The sequence below is a fragment of the Notamacropus eugenii genome, chromosome 4 (assembly GCF_028372415.1).
Source record: "Notamacropus eugenii isolate mMacEug1 chromosome 4, mMacEug1.pri_v2, whole genome shotgun sequence".
Lineage (NCBI taxonomy): Eukaryota > Metazoa > Chordata > Mammalia > Diprotodontia > Macropodidae > Notamacropus > Notamacropus eugenii.
The window spans coordinates 74,177,238-74,192,906 of record NC_092875.1 but is presented as its reverse complement, the minus strand read 5'-3'; the positions used below and the strand labels follow the sequence as shown (position 1 = coordinate 74,192,906).

The 15,669-nt window shown below is 35.7% G+C and overlaps 1 protein-coding gene across 20 annotated transcripts in view; it reads left to right on the top strand.

Moving 5' to 3' along the window:
* RANBP3 (RAN binding protein 3) overlaps positions 1-15,669 on the top strand; it is a 94,160-nt gene that overhangs the window by 39,303 nt on the left and 39,188 nt on the right. For 9 of the 20 annotated variants that reach the window (XM_072601961.1, XM_072601948.1, XM_072601960.1 and 6 more), the window contains 6 exons: positions 1,001-1,037; positions 1,218-1,304; positions 4,962-5,033; positions 6,644-6,709; positions 11,494-11,586; positions 14,689-14,801. In XM_072601961.1, coding sequence (XP_072458062.1) covers positions 1,001-1,037; positions 1,218-1,304; positions 4,962-5,033; positions 6,644-6,709; positions 11,494-11,586; positions 14,689-14,801 — 468 coding nt within the window. The remainder of the gene's footprint in view (positions 1-1,000; positions 1,038-1,217; positions 1,305-4,961; positions 5,034-6,643; positions 6,710-11,493; positions 11,587-14,688; positions 14,802-15,669) is intronic. The other 11 variants (XM_072601964.1, XM_072601965.1, XM_072601962.1 and 8 more) reach the window with 2 other exon arrangements.

Genomic DNA, 15,669 nt, shown 5'->3' with positions numbered 1-15,669 from the left:
GGAAAGTTGCTGTGTTTCAAGGTTTTGTGGCTGCAGTGTCATGTCATTTCATGTCATTCCTCATAAACTAGTCTTGTTAGAGTCCTGGTAGAATAACTTACTTGAATATCTAAAAGCTCAGCATTCTTCTTGCTCCTAAATTAAGAGTCGGTTCAAAATATGATAGGTGATATTTTAGTGAACTCATTGGAACATCAGCTCTGAAAGATCTAGCAAGAGTACTTTGTGCTTGGGCACTTAATAAAGATTTATTTTAGTGAATTCAAGCCCTGGGACTACACTTTTTTGAGAAAAGTTTCTTTTGTCAGGGATTTAAAAATATTTCAAAAGTCTTGTTAGGCCAGTTTCATTGATGATTTTTAGTGTCTTAATTCTAAGATCTGGGGTCAGAATAAGGAAATTTGTATTTTGCTCTCATTTAATGTCTTGTGGTAATTAACTAGACTACAAAAAGTAATCTACTGTAATACATTTGATAAATTTGATTTTTGGTTCTGGAATTTAATGCTTTATACCAAAGGCAAGCCCCATAATTCTGACCTGCTGAGTGGATTTTATTAAGAATTTAATTAATTTTATTAAGAATGCATCATGGGCTAGTATTTCATACCTTTTATATGGCCTGCTGGGCTCCATTGTAGAGGTGGTGATATTTTCGTTACAGGCAAAGTGATTTTTGAAAATAGACACTTTCATGTGTTTGGCCTTTTAGGGTAATTGTCCAGTTAGCAAAAATATTATAATTTATAATATAAATATATGTAATATAATATAGTAGGTTAAAAAAGGGGGGTTTTCTAATGCTTTCATAAGCCAGATGTAGAAATGTTTCATTGTGATGATCATTCTTTGATCTACTGGTTGAAATTCTGAATATAATTTTAAGAATTGTGCAGTGTAAGTGTAGGGCTTGATAGTATAGTAGGTTATAATTCATTTTAGGTCTTAAATTATTATTAGGGCAAGTTTGTTTTTACCACCTGTTATGCTTTTATTTCAGAGATCAGCTGATGGTTCAAGTCCAGAAGATGGAGAAGGTGAGGAAATCTGCCAGATATTGGATGTGCTATTATCTGTAAAAGGGATCAACTTATATATATTACATATATATATATATATATATATATATATATATACACACATATACACGTATGTATGTATGTATGTATGTATGTATGTATGTATCTATGTATCTTTTTTCCCATTATACTTTTCAGATTCTGACCGAGAAGATGGAAATTACTGTCCTCCTGTGAAACGAGAAAGGACTTCTTCATTAACTCAGTTTCCTCCATCCCAGTCAGGTAAAAATTGTATCACTATGCCAGAAAATGAGAGGAGAGGGTATATTTATTTTTGTCACATCACCTGCATTCTTTCCATCCCATCCCACCCTAAACCCCACAATGTAATATCCATGATTCATTTGCAAAAAAAAAAGTGTATAAGTCAGTAAAGAATGAATCTGATACCTAACTTCCATCAGAAATGAAGATATAAGATATAAGTATAATACTAAATGTCATCTTTCTGCTGTGTAATTAATAAATTAATAAACAGACATGGAACAGGATGATTTTCCCAAACTCTCTCTTAGAAACTGAGAAGTGACCTCTTATGAATGGCTGGTCTACATTGAAGAAAGTGGGGTGGGAAGGAGTTATTCAATCCCTAAGAAACAGCTCTGTTGGTCACACTAAGTCACACAGCCCTGTCTCATAGTTTTAAATTAAAGGTTGATCAATCTAGATACAACATAGGCTTTGGACATTGTTAATGAAATCAGGGTGGCTAGAATATGGTGGGAATGCTGTCTTTATGATTTAACAGGCAGCCCAGTGTAAGGTAGAGAACACTGCATCTGGAGTTTAAAAATAATAGATTCAGCTCCAGATCTACTACTTACTACCTACCACCCATGTGACTTTGGACAGTCAGCTTCTAGGGGATCTAACTTGCTCTTCCACAAAATGAGAGTGATGATCATCACCAATGAACTTTCCAACTTCAAATCCTGTAAGCTTATCAGTAGTGTTTTTTGAGCCCACTATGAGGTACAAGTAGCAATATGCATGGAATAATAATAAGGTCCCTACACTTGAACTCAGGGTTTACTTGAAAAGATAAGACTTAGGTGCAAATAGTTAAATTATTGTAAGAAAGGTCATGTCCAGTATATAAAATGCCATACCCTTAGTTATGTCTGGGGTTCCATGAAAGGAAAAAATAACTGTCTAGATGAAGGATATAAACAAGCTGAATCTTACAGGATGGGACATATATAGACAGAGAAGAGGGAAGAGGTCATTACTAGGTGGAGGACATGCCGTGGGCAGAGCGAAAGACACGGAAGACAAGGAATGGTTGGAATAAAGGGACTATGAAGTAAAGTAGCATGAGATGTGATTGACTGAAAAGTCAGGCTTGAGACCACCTTGAGGAGGGCTTGAATGCTAAGTTAAAAAGTTTGGTCTTTATCCTGTAGTAGGGGGGCAGACATTGAAGGTTTGAATTAAATTATGTCATATGGTTTGGTATCTCTCTTTTCCTTCCCTCCACCAATTTGTTTTTAATACCATCGTATCTGTCACCATTACCCTGTGTTTTGCATCTGTGGCTTGTTAAATATGTAGAGACACTGGTTTATTTTCTTAGAATTATTATGTTACCTACTTAAGATTTATTCATGCTTAAAACAGATTTCATATATAAACTATCATTACTTGTAAGGATACAATTTTTTAGTATCTTTCTGTTTATTTAATGCTACTGCTACCACAAAACAAAACATAGGCACACTGAATTCAGAAAAAGGTCAGTCTTGTTAAAGCCCCGCAGGCATTTTTTATCAGGGCAATGTGGCACAAAAGAAAGCATCTTGGATTTTTACCATTTCCTTCGAAGAAAGATCCAAATAGTAAACTTGACAGTCAGTTTTAAAGTCAGAGGACCTGGGTTCACATCCTGACTGTACTACCTATATGTCTTTGGTAAAGACACTTCAGTTTTTTGGTTTTCAGCATCCTCATCTATAAAATGAAGGGAATAAACTAGATGATTTCTAAGGTCCTTGCCAGCTCTAAATCCTGTGTGTTCTTATGCTAAATATCACTCTTTCCTTAGACATTATGGCACTTCAAAAATAAGGCATTCATCTCTTGATTATCTATAGAAGAGATTAATGGTATGGATAATTTAAAAATAAGATATTTCAGATTTTATGTGGATTATAACTTTATTGGGAGTACTGCACATCTCCCATCCAGACATTAACCAGACCTAATTCTCTGCTTAGGGATTCTTCTGAGATCAGGTGAGACTGGGCACATGGATTAAGATCCACTGTGTGTAGTGGATAGAATCCTGGGCTTAGAGTCAGGAAGAAACGTGTGTATGTGTATGTGCGTGTGCGTGTGTTTCACATATACACACATGCTTATTTTTAATTTATTCATATCTTTTGTTTTTATATTATCTAAATTTCTCCATGTTTTCTTTCACCACCTCTCTCCCAGAGAGTCATTATTTAGAACAAAGATTTTTTTTTTTAAAGAGGAAGAGAGGGAAAGATCAGTATATCAGATACTATATATACTGTATCTTTATGCATAGATACAGCATATCAAATATAATCAACATATTTTTTTAAAAATCTGACAATATATGTACAACAGTGGACACTTTGTTACCCCTCCACCCACACCTTTTGCAAAGTAGTGGGAGGAGGTGAGGGTTATATATAATCTTGCCTCTGGTACTTCCTAACTGTGTGACCCTGGTCAAATCACTTAACCACTACTCAGACAACTCTCTAGAATGTATTTACTAAGTGATAAATAGCTTGACCTCTAAGATCCTTACAGTTCTAAATTTATAATTCTTTGATTACTATCTTTATTGATATAGGGAATTCACATATTGTGAGTTTTCCATGCAGAAGCTGGGAATCATAGCCCTATGGTAACAGATAAGCTGCATTTTGCTTGCATTGATGTTGAAATTGGTTTCCCTTCTCAGAGAATACCTCAGTTAACTATGGCTGGAGGCATCTGGAAGCCTGGTGATTGATAACCACCCAGAGAGTGTAAATTTATGATGCAATAATCAAGAACTGGCTATAATTTCAAATCCTCACTTTAGCCTTTTTTCTGTTCCTTCCATTCCCTAGAAGGAATAGCTAAACAGTTAAAACTGACAAAGTGTGAACTCCAGGGAGAAAAAAGAACCAAAATGTAAGCTAAGTAATCCCACTGTTTTACCCTGTTTAGAATATTTCTACAAAGGTGATTTCATGTTCTGCTCTGAACACACATTTCAAGAATGATATTGACAACCTTCACATTAATGTGGGAACATGATACTATATCCAGTGAGGTAGTTGGGGGAACTGGTCATTTTAAACCTGGAGAATATGTAACTTTGGGAAAGGGGCAGGGCCCATGATTGCTGTCTTCATCTATCTGAAGACTGTGAAAAGTACAGAGGGATTAGATTTCTTCTGGGTACCTCCAAAGGCAGAAAGAACCAGTGGTTGGAAATTGTAGGGAAGCAAATTTGGGGTTGTTGGAAGGAAGAGCTTCTTACTGATCAGAATTGTTGATAGGACAGTAAACTTCACTGGAGCTATAGAGGCTAGATGATCACTTGTTAATGTTGTAGAGGGGATTGACACATTGGCTAGGGATTGTACTAGATTACCAACTCTGAGTAGTCAAGAATTGACTATGATATGTAAAATGAACATTTTCACTGTAAAGATACGGTAATTTTAAAGAGCTTTTATTGTGAACATTTTAAGTATCTTGTCCGTGATGATGTATCATCTCATGGCTGTAAATCACACATTTGTATTTTGAAAGTTGATACTTGCCAGAGATGATCTCGTATCTTCCCTTTTACTCATGATTTTTTTTTCCTCCTACTCCTTTCCCCTTCCTTCCCCCATACCACCTTGATGACAGTATCAAAAAACAATGTTTTTATGCCATCAACCTTCTGTGAACCATCTGCAGGCAATTCTGACTCAGAACCAGGTGAGCTTCCCTAGTCTGTTTGCTCTTACGAACAAATGCTTAGGGATTTTTCCCATGATACAGACAAAGGCAGTTTATGTTGGATGTTATAAAAAGAGGTTTTTTTTGTTTTTTTTTTTGAGGTGACTCAGATGATTTCTGGAGTTTCTTTCATACTATGAGTGAGAGGTGAGGGGAGAGCAGGAAAGGACATAGAATTGAAGGAGTTCTTAATCTGGAGTACATGGACTTTAATGTAACAAATTGCATCCTTATTTTTTATTTTTCATTAACTCCTAACTGAAATTTAGCCTTTCCATCAGTTATTTAAAAACATTACTCCAAAGAGCATGGATTCCAAAGAAGATCCATAGCACCAAAAAAGTCCTAGATAAATCGTTACTGTGGGGATACAAGTGCAGTTGAGATAGTTCCTGTCCTGTGGGAAATCACATAAAGAGAGAGCTGGGAGGCAGAGGTTGGGAGATGGAGGGTTAGTAGTACAGGCATGGCTGTAGTTTGGAGATGGTGGCCCGGAAATAAGGTGAGGGCCTGGGTCTGGCTAAGTTGGAGAGTCCAGGGTGATTCTAGGGATAGAGTAAAAATATGAATTAGCTAATGGAATTCATTTTAATTTTTCTAAACCATTGACTTACGAATGAAAACTAGTTACCCAAGTAGGATGAGTTATGTAATATCAATAATTTGTGACTTAAGTTTTCTAGTTTTGCCTTTCAGAATTATAGTATCTTTCTATTCTGGTATTCAGAGAGTTTTACTCTCCTGGGATGTTACTACTATTCATTAGGTAGCCATTTAGACCTGTTTTTAAAAGCTTTTAGGAACACTTTCTACTTACAGAGAAGAATTCCTACTAGACTTTGGAAGTAAATTTTTTTCATTTAGAATTATCAGAGTTGATATACTCTCTATGATGACTCTTAGTCCTTCATTATATAGTACTTTAGGAATTAACTATAATGAGAATTGCTATTCCCATTTAGCAGGTGAAGTCACCAAGGCCTGGATAAGGATTAAGTGGGTTCAAATTCTTTACAATTTTTGGTTATCTTTCCAACCTTTCCCACAGTAAAAGCAGATTTGTGACAAGATCCCTATTTTTAGGCCCACTTTGCATCTGTTGTTTGTTTTTTCAATCAAAAAACATTCTATATTCTAAAGCATTTCTAGCTTCAGAGTGGTTCTGTACACTATAGACTTTAGTAGTTAACCAATCTTTGTTAAAATCCTGGAATTTTACTCCTTAGAAAAAGTATAGCTTTCTGTGCAGTAACTTTTCCTGTTTCCACTTCTCTTAGCCATTATCTGGTTTACTGTTGTGTTGTCAACTCCCATTCACTTCCAGAGCCATTGAATCAGTACCACCCATTAGTAATGTGTACAAAACATGCTCATCTCAGCAGCTCTGTAGCTCTTACTTGGGGGGGGTGGGGGTGGGGATTCTTCCATTTTGTTTTAATTCAGGTCTTTTGAGGTCTTTTCCTTACTTCTTTGGGCCTCCCTCATTGACTGCTGGGACCAGCAGCCCTCATTTTCTTTGCCCTGCTGCATCTCTGGCTTAGACATCCAGCCGAAGGCCTGCTTTCTTACCTTTTGTATTGTACTTCTAGAGGAAAAGAGCAGTGGATTCCGACTGAAGCCTCCCACACTTATCCATGGTCAGGCACCCAGTGCAGGTATGTTCAACCTTTTATTTCTTTTTTTTCTGGGAAAAGAAAGGTAAGCAACTTGTTAAATTTTCAGGGCCTTCCTCCACAAAGAAGTTGCTAAAGAACCCAGGACATATCCTCGACTTTTAAAATCATCCTTGTTATTTGAAAATGGAATATTTGAAAAGTTGTTTTGAAGAATAGAAGTTGAATAAAATATAGACACAAAGTGAGAAAAGATATTGATGTTGATTAATTTAGCTTCCCATTCTACTTCAAAAGAGGAAGAACTATGTTTTCATTTAAGGCTTTATGTGTATATCTTATTGTCAGGAACTTTATTGGGATGTGCCTCAGAATGAACCCCCCCCCCCCCCAAAAAAAAAGCGAACAAATTGTTTGGGAGAGGAAGTTATGGTCCAAGTACATTTAATAATCCCTCTTTAAAAGGTCAGTTGTGCTGGAAAACAAAGTATAAATCTTAGCATTTAACACTTTTAAACTATTCTCAAGTCCTCCTTCATTAACTCCTTGTGGCATTGAGATTTCAAAGGCTATACATGTAGACAACCAAGGAAGATTAGTCAGGTCCAGATGTGTTCTGCCAAACGAGCAGTGGAAAGACTTGCCTTTGCCAAAGATTGACTGCTTGGTGGTGAATTTTTTTTCTCATGGCACCTCCTGAAGATGGGGGCAGAGATGTGGTATCTGATAGTGTTTGGGCTGTTAATGAAATACTGGAGCCTTGATGTGTTTAAACTACCTGACACCTAGTAAGAAAGATAGAATGACCAGAGGCCCAGGAGTTTTGTAAAAAAGTAGTTGAATCCCTATGTTGGTTCTTGTAGCAATAAATTGGGAAGCAAGATTTTTCTTCTATCTAACTTGTCTGCTGAAGCTCCCTAGCCTTTGAAACTCATTAGTGCATAAAAAATTTGCACCCATTTAATTGCTTGAAATTATATATGAAGTTTCCTAGTGGTTTTTCAGAATTTGTTATTAAAGCTTAAAACTGCTTAAAACTATATAAGAAAGTAAAGATCTACTCAGTCATTTGATCAGTCTACAGAAGTGATTCTCATTTTACTTTCAAGACCTTGAGGTTTCTAAATAGGAATGGGCAAGAAACTCATGTGGGACAAATATGATACAGTGGTTTTATTCCATCTAAATAAGAACAATTAATAGAGTTTTGATAATTGAAACACATTTTGGACCTGAACAACCTGATTGTGTTTTGGCTAGAGGTGAAGAGAGTTGTATAGTTTATGAGATAGATGCCAGTGTTGTTATTGTTCATCTGAAGCTCTTCATAAACTGACCCCTTCTTGCATTTTTTTCCTTTCCATACAGTCTATGATTCATTGGCTCCTTAGCCATTCCACACAGAGTCCTCCATGCTGTACTTTTGTGTTGATGGGTCCTCTCTTCTCTTTCCTCCCACCTCATTGTTATTTTCCTTCACCTCCATTCTTTATTTTCTTTGCTTCCTTTAAGATTCCCAGTAGATCTCACGTCCTGCAGATCTTTCCATGTCTCCCCACCACCACTAGGACCATTCTTGTAAGGTTACTTTACCCATCTACCTCTACTTTATGTAGTTATTAATATTAACTCCCATTACAGTGTAAACTTGAGGGCAAGGGGCTGCTTTAGTTTATGAGTTTGGGGTGTATTTTTTTGTTTGTTTTGGTTGTTTGTTTTTTCTTTTCTTCCTATACCCATTGGTATAGTTACCCACAGTGCCTGGCACATAGTGAAAGTTTAATAAATGCTTGTGGACATCTTATCTTAATGAAGTGGAGTTTTCTGCTGTGGGTAACATAAAGACAAAACAATCATTTTGATGACTGGATGAAAAGTAACTGAGTAATAATAATGCTATCACTAATGCCACGTTTTGAGAAGCTTTTTCATGAGTACAGTGACTTTTAAGAATCTTGCCTTGATTTATGTGGAGTGCTGTGTTTCTCCACAAATATCTACCAAAATATATGAGTTTCAGGAGGAACATTTTTCTTAAAAAAAGGAATGAATTTACTTCATCTTTGTTATGATTAGGAAAAAGTGACATTTGTTCTTTTAGCTCAAAGAATCCCTTCAAAATACTTTGTCGCAGGAAAACCAGTATATTTCACATAGATGTAACCTCTGCTCTGCCTTTATGTAATCAGAGAATTTTGCAAAGAGTCTTCTTTATAACAGACTATTTTTGTAAAGTTGATTACTCTTGTTAACAGCTTGAAAAAGTTCATGTAGCCCTTCACTCATATTTCTAGATAAATGCAGTTGCCCATGAAGTGTGCATGTGTCCAGATTTCATCACGGGCCTCATTTTTAACTAGTGTTTTAGATCTGCATTTTATTTTGAGATCAGTTAACCTTTATTAATACGATATAATTCTCCCATGTGATACCATTTAAAATTTTTGTCAGCTATATTGAAATATCTGTTGGTATAGCATTGTCATCAGTAGATTTGTAAAGAAACAACTTCAACATCAGTTTTAACATGTTCATTTAAACAAGAGTACTTTCAGCTACATTTGTTGCGTGTGTGTGTGTTTGTGTTTGTGAGTGATATCAGTACCTGCAAATGTAATCTACATTTCTCCCATCAAATGAAGTTTTGATACTCAGCATTTCTGTAAGCAAACTCATACAAAGCAAGTGATCATTTTGATACCACAGACATGGCTTTTGAAAAAGTTTGGTTTTGTTTATTAAAAACATTATTTTTCCCTTGAAAAATTCTCTTGCTTTTCCCACGTTTACTCTCCTTGCACCTCTTGATGTTTTAATTTCTTAGGTTTCATGCTGTCACAAAAAGCGTTTATACAAAAAAAGGTTTAGTAGGATTTGCAAATCCCAGTGATAAATATATTGGATCATGTTGTCTAGATTTGAGCTTTTTACTTTGTATTTCCATTACTTAAGCTGTCTCTCTTATCTTAGCTTGTATTCATTTCAGCTGTTCTAGTGTATTTACTTTTCAAATATTTTATGTGTATCACAGCTGGATACTATTTAACATTTTTAAAAGTTTGTGGTAATAAAAACATTTAAAACAATTTGAAGTTAATTATTTTTAACCTAGTTTATGGTTACTGAAATTAAGGATGTTGGAAAACATAAAGGTCAGTCTACAAGCACTTGTTAAGCAGCTGCCATCTGCCAAGCACTGTAACAGCTATTATGAGTCATTAAGTTCCCTACCAAGATTTTTTAACTTTTAGTTTATAAATGCCCCAGTGATTGTTGTGAGCTACTAGCTGACACGGCATGTATCCATCCATATTGGGATTTGAAGCACTGGCTTAAATTTGATCTTGTTAATGGACGCTATATTAAATAATTGTTGTCAGGAATTTATTTTAGTCTTGTTTTGTTGGTTTTACTTTGAATTTTGTTTTTATTGAGGAAAAAAGTGACTATTATGGATGTTGTACTCAAAAACATCTAGTAGTTTTACGCGTTGCTTTATGGCCCCTCCATGCACCCCCACTCCTACTTTCACCCCACCCCTATTCCCTCCCACTCCTACTTTGGAGAGCTCTGCCCCTATATTGCTGCTTAGATTCATTATCGTGATGTGACATATTCTCCTTCAAGGTCTCATGTGGTGGTATGTAGGTGACTTAAGGATCCTGAAGATCATTCCAGTAGAGCTCTAGCTCTGGGAGTTCTTACCAAATGGGAAAAGCTTTGAGTATAGATGAGTATAATAGTATAGCTATTATCCCATGACCTGTGTACCTAAGTGTAAAGAGAATCATTAATGAAAGGTTGGCTCTTGGTGCCTGAACTTTTTTTCCTCTCCAGTAATGCAAAGAATCATCTATTAAGGTGTGAAAGGGTTACCATCTATATTGGTGGAAGAAGCCCCTATAATGATGCAGATGTAGATTTTTGAAGGATTAAAGTAGGGTATTTTGAAAAGCAGATAAAAAATGTGTTAAAAAGCCACTGCACTAGGGCAGTAGACCTAGATAGATAGATTTGGGGTTGGAAGGGACCTTAGGGATCATTTAGTCCAACCATCTCATTTTACAGATTGGGAAGTAATGCACACTTAAATGTGCATACAGAATAAATACAGAGTTAACAGATGATAATCTCAGAAGGAACTAATGAGAGGAAAGGAAGGGTGAAGTGACTTGCCGTGGGTCATACAAGTAGTAAGTGCAGCACTGGGATTTGAACAGAGGTTCTGTAACTCTAAATATAGTGGAGTGGTTTGGTTTGGTTTTAACTCTGCTACCTTTAGATTTTCCAAAAACCCTACAGTTCCTTGGACAAGTAATTTTATCTCAATGGAGATCAATTTCTTCATCTGTGCTATAAGCAGAGAATTAAATTAGATGGTCCCTAAAACCCCTTCCAGCTCTGACATCCCATGAATTTTTAAGGTACAGATTAGATTAACTCAGGTAGTTTTGACTACCTATGACTACTCATTATGTTTAGAGTTTCATGTTTTCCCAATTACTTTCATTTTTAACTCCTGAGTAGAAAAATATATCGGTATCTTTATAGGAAGGAGTTCTTTGTGATTAGTTTAACTCCAAGAAAGACCAGATAAACTAGGTGGGAAATTTGTTTCCTTATTCCTGAAAAACACTAAGACAAAAAGTTAGAAATCAGCTGATATCAGTAGAAAGGAAAATTGTGACTCATCTACCAAGTGTAGCATCCATCAAGTATTATAAAAGCTCCTGGAAGTTAATTTTTTTTCAGATGTCTAAGGAAGTTTGAGATGGTGAACTTGGCATTTGTAATTTTGAATCCTTGAAGTTTGCTTCTGTTTTTAGGTTTACCAAGCCAGAAACCTAAAGAACAGCAGCGAAGTGTGCTACGCCCAGCAGTATTACAAGCTCCCCAGCCAAAGGCACTCTCACAAACAGGTCAGTGCTTTGGGCTTTGTTGTATTATGTTTGTGTATTATATTATGTGTGTGGTTTTATATATATATATATATAATTGAAAGTGCATCAATGTCCTCATGGGCTTTTTCATTTTTATTTAGTCTTGGATCTTTTCAGAATAAATTTTTAATCATAATTTTTGTTTTTCAGTCTACTAATAATCTAATAATATCTCCTATAATAGAGATTAATTAGAGAAAAAAACACTGGTTATATTGTAACCAACAAAGACATTGAAAAGTCTGACTACAGTGTATGCAATGTACCATATCCAAGGACCCCTACCTCTGCAAAGAAGGGGAGTGACAGTGCTTTCTTATGTGTATATATGTCTTGTTTAGTAGGACTGATTTGATAATTATAATTTCACAGCATTCAATTTTTATTATTTTGTTTTCATTTTTATAAATATAGACTCTTTCCATTGTGTGTGAGATCAAATCTCAGTTAAACTGTTTTGATTTTCAGTTTTCTTATTGTATTTTGGAATTCTCTTTCATGTGACCTAGTAGTTGGCAGTTTTTCTTTAAGAGCTGTTTGTTTATCTCCTTTAATCATTTATTGTGTATATTATATATTTAGTTTCATTTCTGTCTTAGATATCAAACCTTTAGGAAAAATAAGAAATAGTTTAACTCTGTAACTTGGTATTTGACAAACCCCAAAACACAAATTATCTGTAGGAAGAGCTCCTTTTTTTTGCAAGAATTCCTAGAAAAATCATGTGGCAGAAATTAGGTTTAAAACAGCATTTTACACCATAATGCCGCAATATACCCAAAACAGAAGTGTGAAATGATTATTAAAGTCATGCCATCAAAATACTAAGAAAATCAGAGGTACCCCCACATTCAAGGAGCTCACATTCTAATAGGGGAGATAGCATGTAAACTTAAATGTGCATACAGAATAAATACAGAGTTCACAGACGATATCTCAGAAGAAACTCGCGAGAGGAAAGAAAGGATGAGTCAGGAAAGGCCTCTTGCAGAGGTTTGGATTTGAACTGAGTATTAAAAGAAGCCAGTAGGCAGAGGCAAAGAAGAAACAGCCAGTGCAAAGGCATGGAGTCTGGAGATGGAGTATCACATGTGAGAAAACAGCAAGAAGACAAGTTTTACAGAACAGGAAGTACATTGTGGAGAGTAGATTGTAAAATTACTGAAAGCATAAGAAGGGGAAGATTGTGAAGGGAACTGGTTTTTTAGAGGCAGCTGGTGGCACAGTGAATAGAGCACATGGCCTTGGATTGAGTTCATGGATGAATTCAAAGCTGACCTCAAACACTTAATTAGCTGTGTGACCCTGGGCCAGTCACTTAACCCAGTTTCAATTTCCTCAACTGTGAAATGGGGTTAATAACAGCACCTACCTCCCAGGGTTGTTGTGAGGATCAAATGAGATAATGTTTGTTAAGTACTTATTATTAGTACAGAGACTGACACATAGTTGGTACTATATAATGTGTATTACCTTTCCCTTTTAAAAGCCATAGCGTTTTATACTTGATCCTGGAATTGCCACTAGAGTTTTTGGAGTATATAGATGATGTGATCAGATCTGCTCTTTAGGAAAAATTACTTTGGAAACAAAGTTGAGGATAGATAGAATGGGAAGAGAAATTTGAGGCAGGGAGATCAGAAGGCTGTTGAAATAGTCCATTCAGGTGTTAATGAGGATGCATGCTTTGGCTTCATTGCTATCAAATTCTGTGTGCAGGAATCCAAAGTAACATGGATGTGTGAAATTGCTGGAGATGGGAATGTAGCAGGATAGATCTTTCATCCGTAATAAAGCAGCTCATCCCTTTGTGTGGAGAAATAGATGAACTGTTATTTCATAGTAACCATTAGTGATCAGTGGCATCTATTATATTACTATACATGCATATATGTATATATATGTGGGTGTTTTTATATATGTATGTGTATGAAGAGAGAGGAGTTCAGCAAGATAAGGACAGGAAGATTTCATTTTGTACAATGGGAAGTAAAGAACAAAGCTGAAGAAGGTGCTGATCAATTTAATGACAGTACTTCATTTTTGTTTGGTCTATTGTACTTTTCAAAATACGTTTACCTCCATGACCTTACTTGATCCTTTTAACAGTTGTGTTACTCTTTGCTCTAAAAAGTGAACTAAAATTTAAAAACATTCATTTTGTAACTGGAGATTTCAAATGAATTTTAGTAGCATTAACCTTACTATAATAAAGTACGTGAAGAGAAAAAAGTTGATGAGGAACTGTCCTACAGTTGTATGTGTGAGTGGAGAGGAGACATATGCAAGAGATGTTGTGAAGGTAGAAAGGACAAAATTTGACAACTGATTGACCATATGAAGTGAGTACAAGAAAGTAGTTGAGGATGAAGTCAAGGTTTTGTGCCTGAGAGAATGGTGGAACCTGTGACAGTAGTAGAGAAGGGGGAGGCTTTGTGGAGAAAGACAATGAGTTCAGTGTTAGACATGGTGAGTTTGAGATTACTTGAAATTGAAAAGCTTTTGCACAAATAAAATTCAAGCAGTGAAGATAAGAAGGGAAACAATTCAGATAAGTCTTTGCATTAAATATCTCTCATAATGGTCTGATATCCAAGCTTAACAGAAAACCAAAAGCTGTTTCTCGATAGAGAAGTGGTTATAGGATATGAATAGTTCTCAAAATTATTGCAAAATATTAGCAGCCACTTGGAAAAATGCCTTAACACCTGCTTTCTGATTCTTTCATTCCTAGCTCATGTGACATTTAACCTATCTGATCATAGAGAATGTGGAAGCTTAGTGAGTTTTGCGTTTACATGGCATTTTTACACAGTGAATGTAAACTTTTATTGTCTGAGGTAATTTTTGTTTGTTTGTTTCTGAGAATAATTGAGTGTAACATTGAGATTTTTTTCCTCCCCCCCCCAAAAAGAACAGAAACATTGTAAGGTTACAGATTTGTGGTCTTCAGTTTTAAGGTAAAAATGTGTTTTAAATGAGAGGAGACTTAACTTTCCCTGCAGTTTTTAATATTACCTAGAAAAATTGATTGTAGATAAGAATTACTCTAATCCTTTGGTTGTTCCCTTCTTTTTTCAGTTCCTAACAGTGGCACCAATGGTGTTAATATACCCTCAGACTGTCTAGGAGCAGCTCCATCTGAATCAATAAATAATAGTGCACTGAGGAGTCTTGCTGAGTCTGCTGCCAAGGTATGCTGGGCTTAGTGTCTCACAGCCCAGGTGGGAGAAGAGAAGAGGTCCAGGAAGAACCATGAGTGTTTTCAAGACAATACTAATTGTATAAAACACTAGAGGTTTTTAGTATTTTCAAATTCTAGACTATTTTAAGGATTTTCATGTATTGAATTAATCAGTCATTTGTGAAAAGTGGTTTGACAGCACTAATTTACAAAACCTAAAATCTTTCTGATGTTCATAAAGAGTCACAAAGGGTTGGGACAAGCAAAGTGGGAATAAAGGTATTGAAATTTAGCTCAAAAGCTGTTCCAGTTGATATAACATATCATGCCAGTATGGGCCAAGCTGAGAATTAATCAGAAGAGTGCAGTGCAGCTATTAATTTTTCTCCTGGTAGATTCAGTTAATTGCCTGGTCATAGATGGATAGCTCAGCATCCCCATGGTCACTATGTGATGCGTGCTTCCTGGCATAGATGACCTGAGAGGGAGATATGTTTATATTATTATATAATTATTTTATGTATTATATGTATTAATAAATTATTATGAGTGAATATGTTTAATCGTTTTACATTATAAAATTTTTTTCTTCTATTCTCAACATTGCAGAAAGAACTTTGTGTAGATGGATGTAGATATGTTTCTGACCTTTTCATCTGAGGAAATTTACATTGAGGGTCAAACTATAAAAGATCATTCATTCTCAGAGCTGGAAGCAACCTCAGAAAAATATCTTAGCTTGAATTTCTTCTGCAGACCTCTCCAAAATGTGGTTGGTCATCTAGCCCGCTACTTTGTAACTACAGTGTTACTTTAAAGACTGCTGTCATTCCTTGGGACAGCTCTAATCATCAGGAAGTTTTTCTTTCTATCGAGCC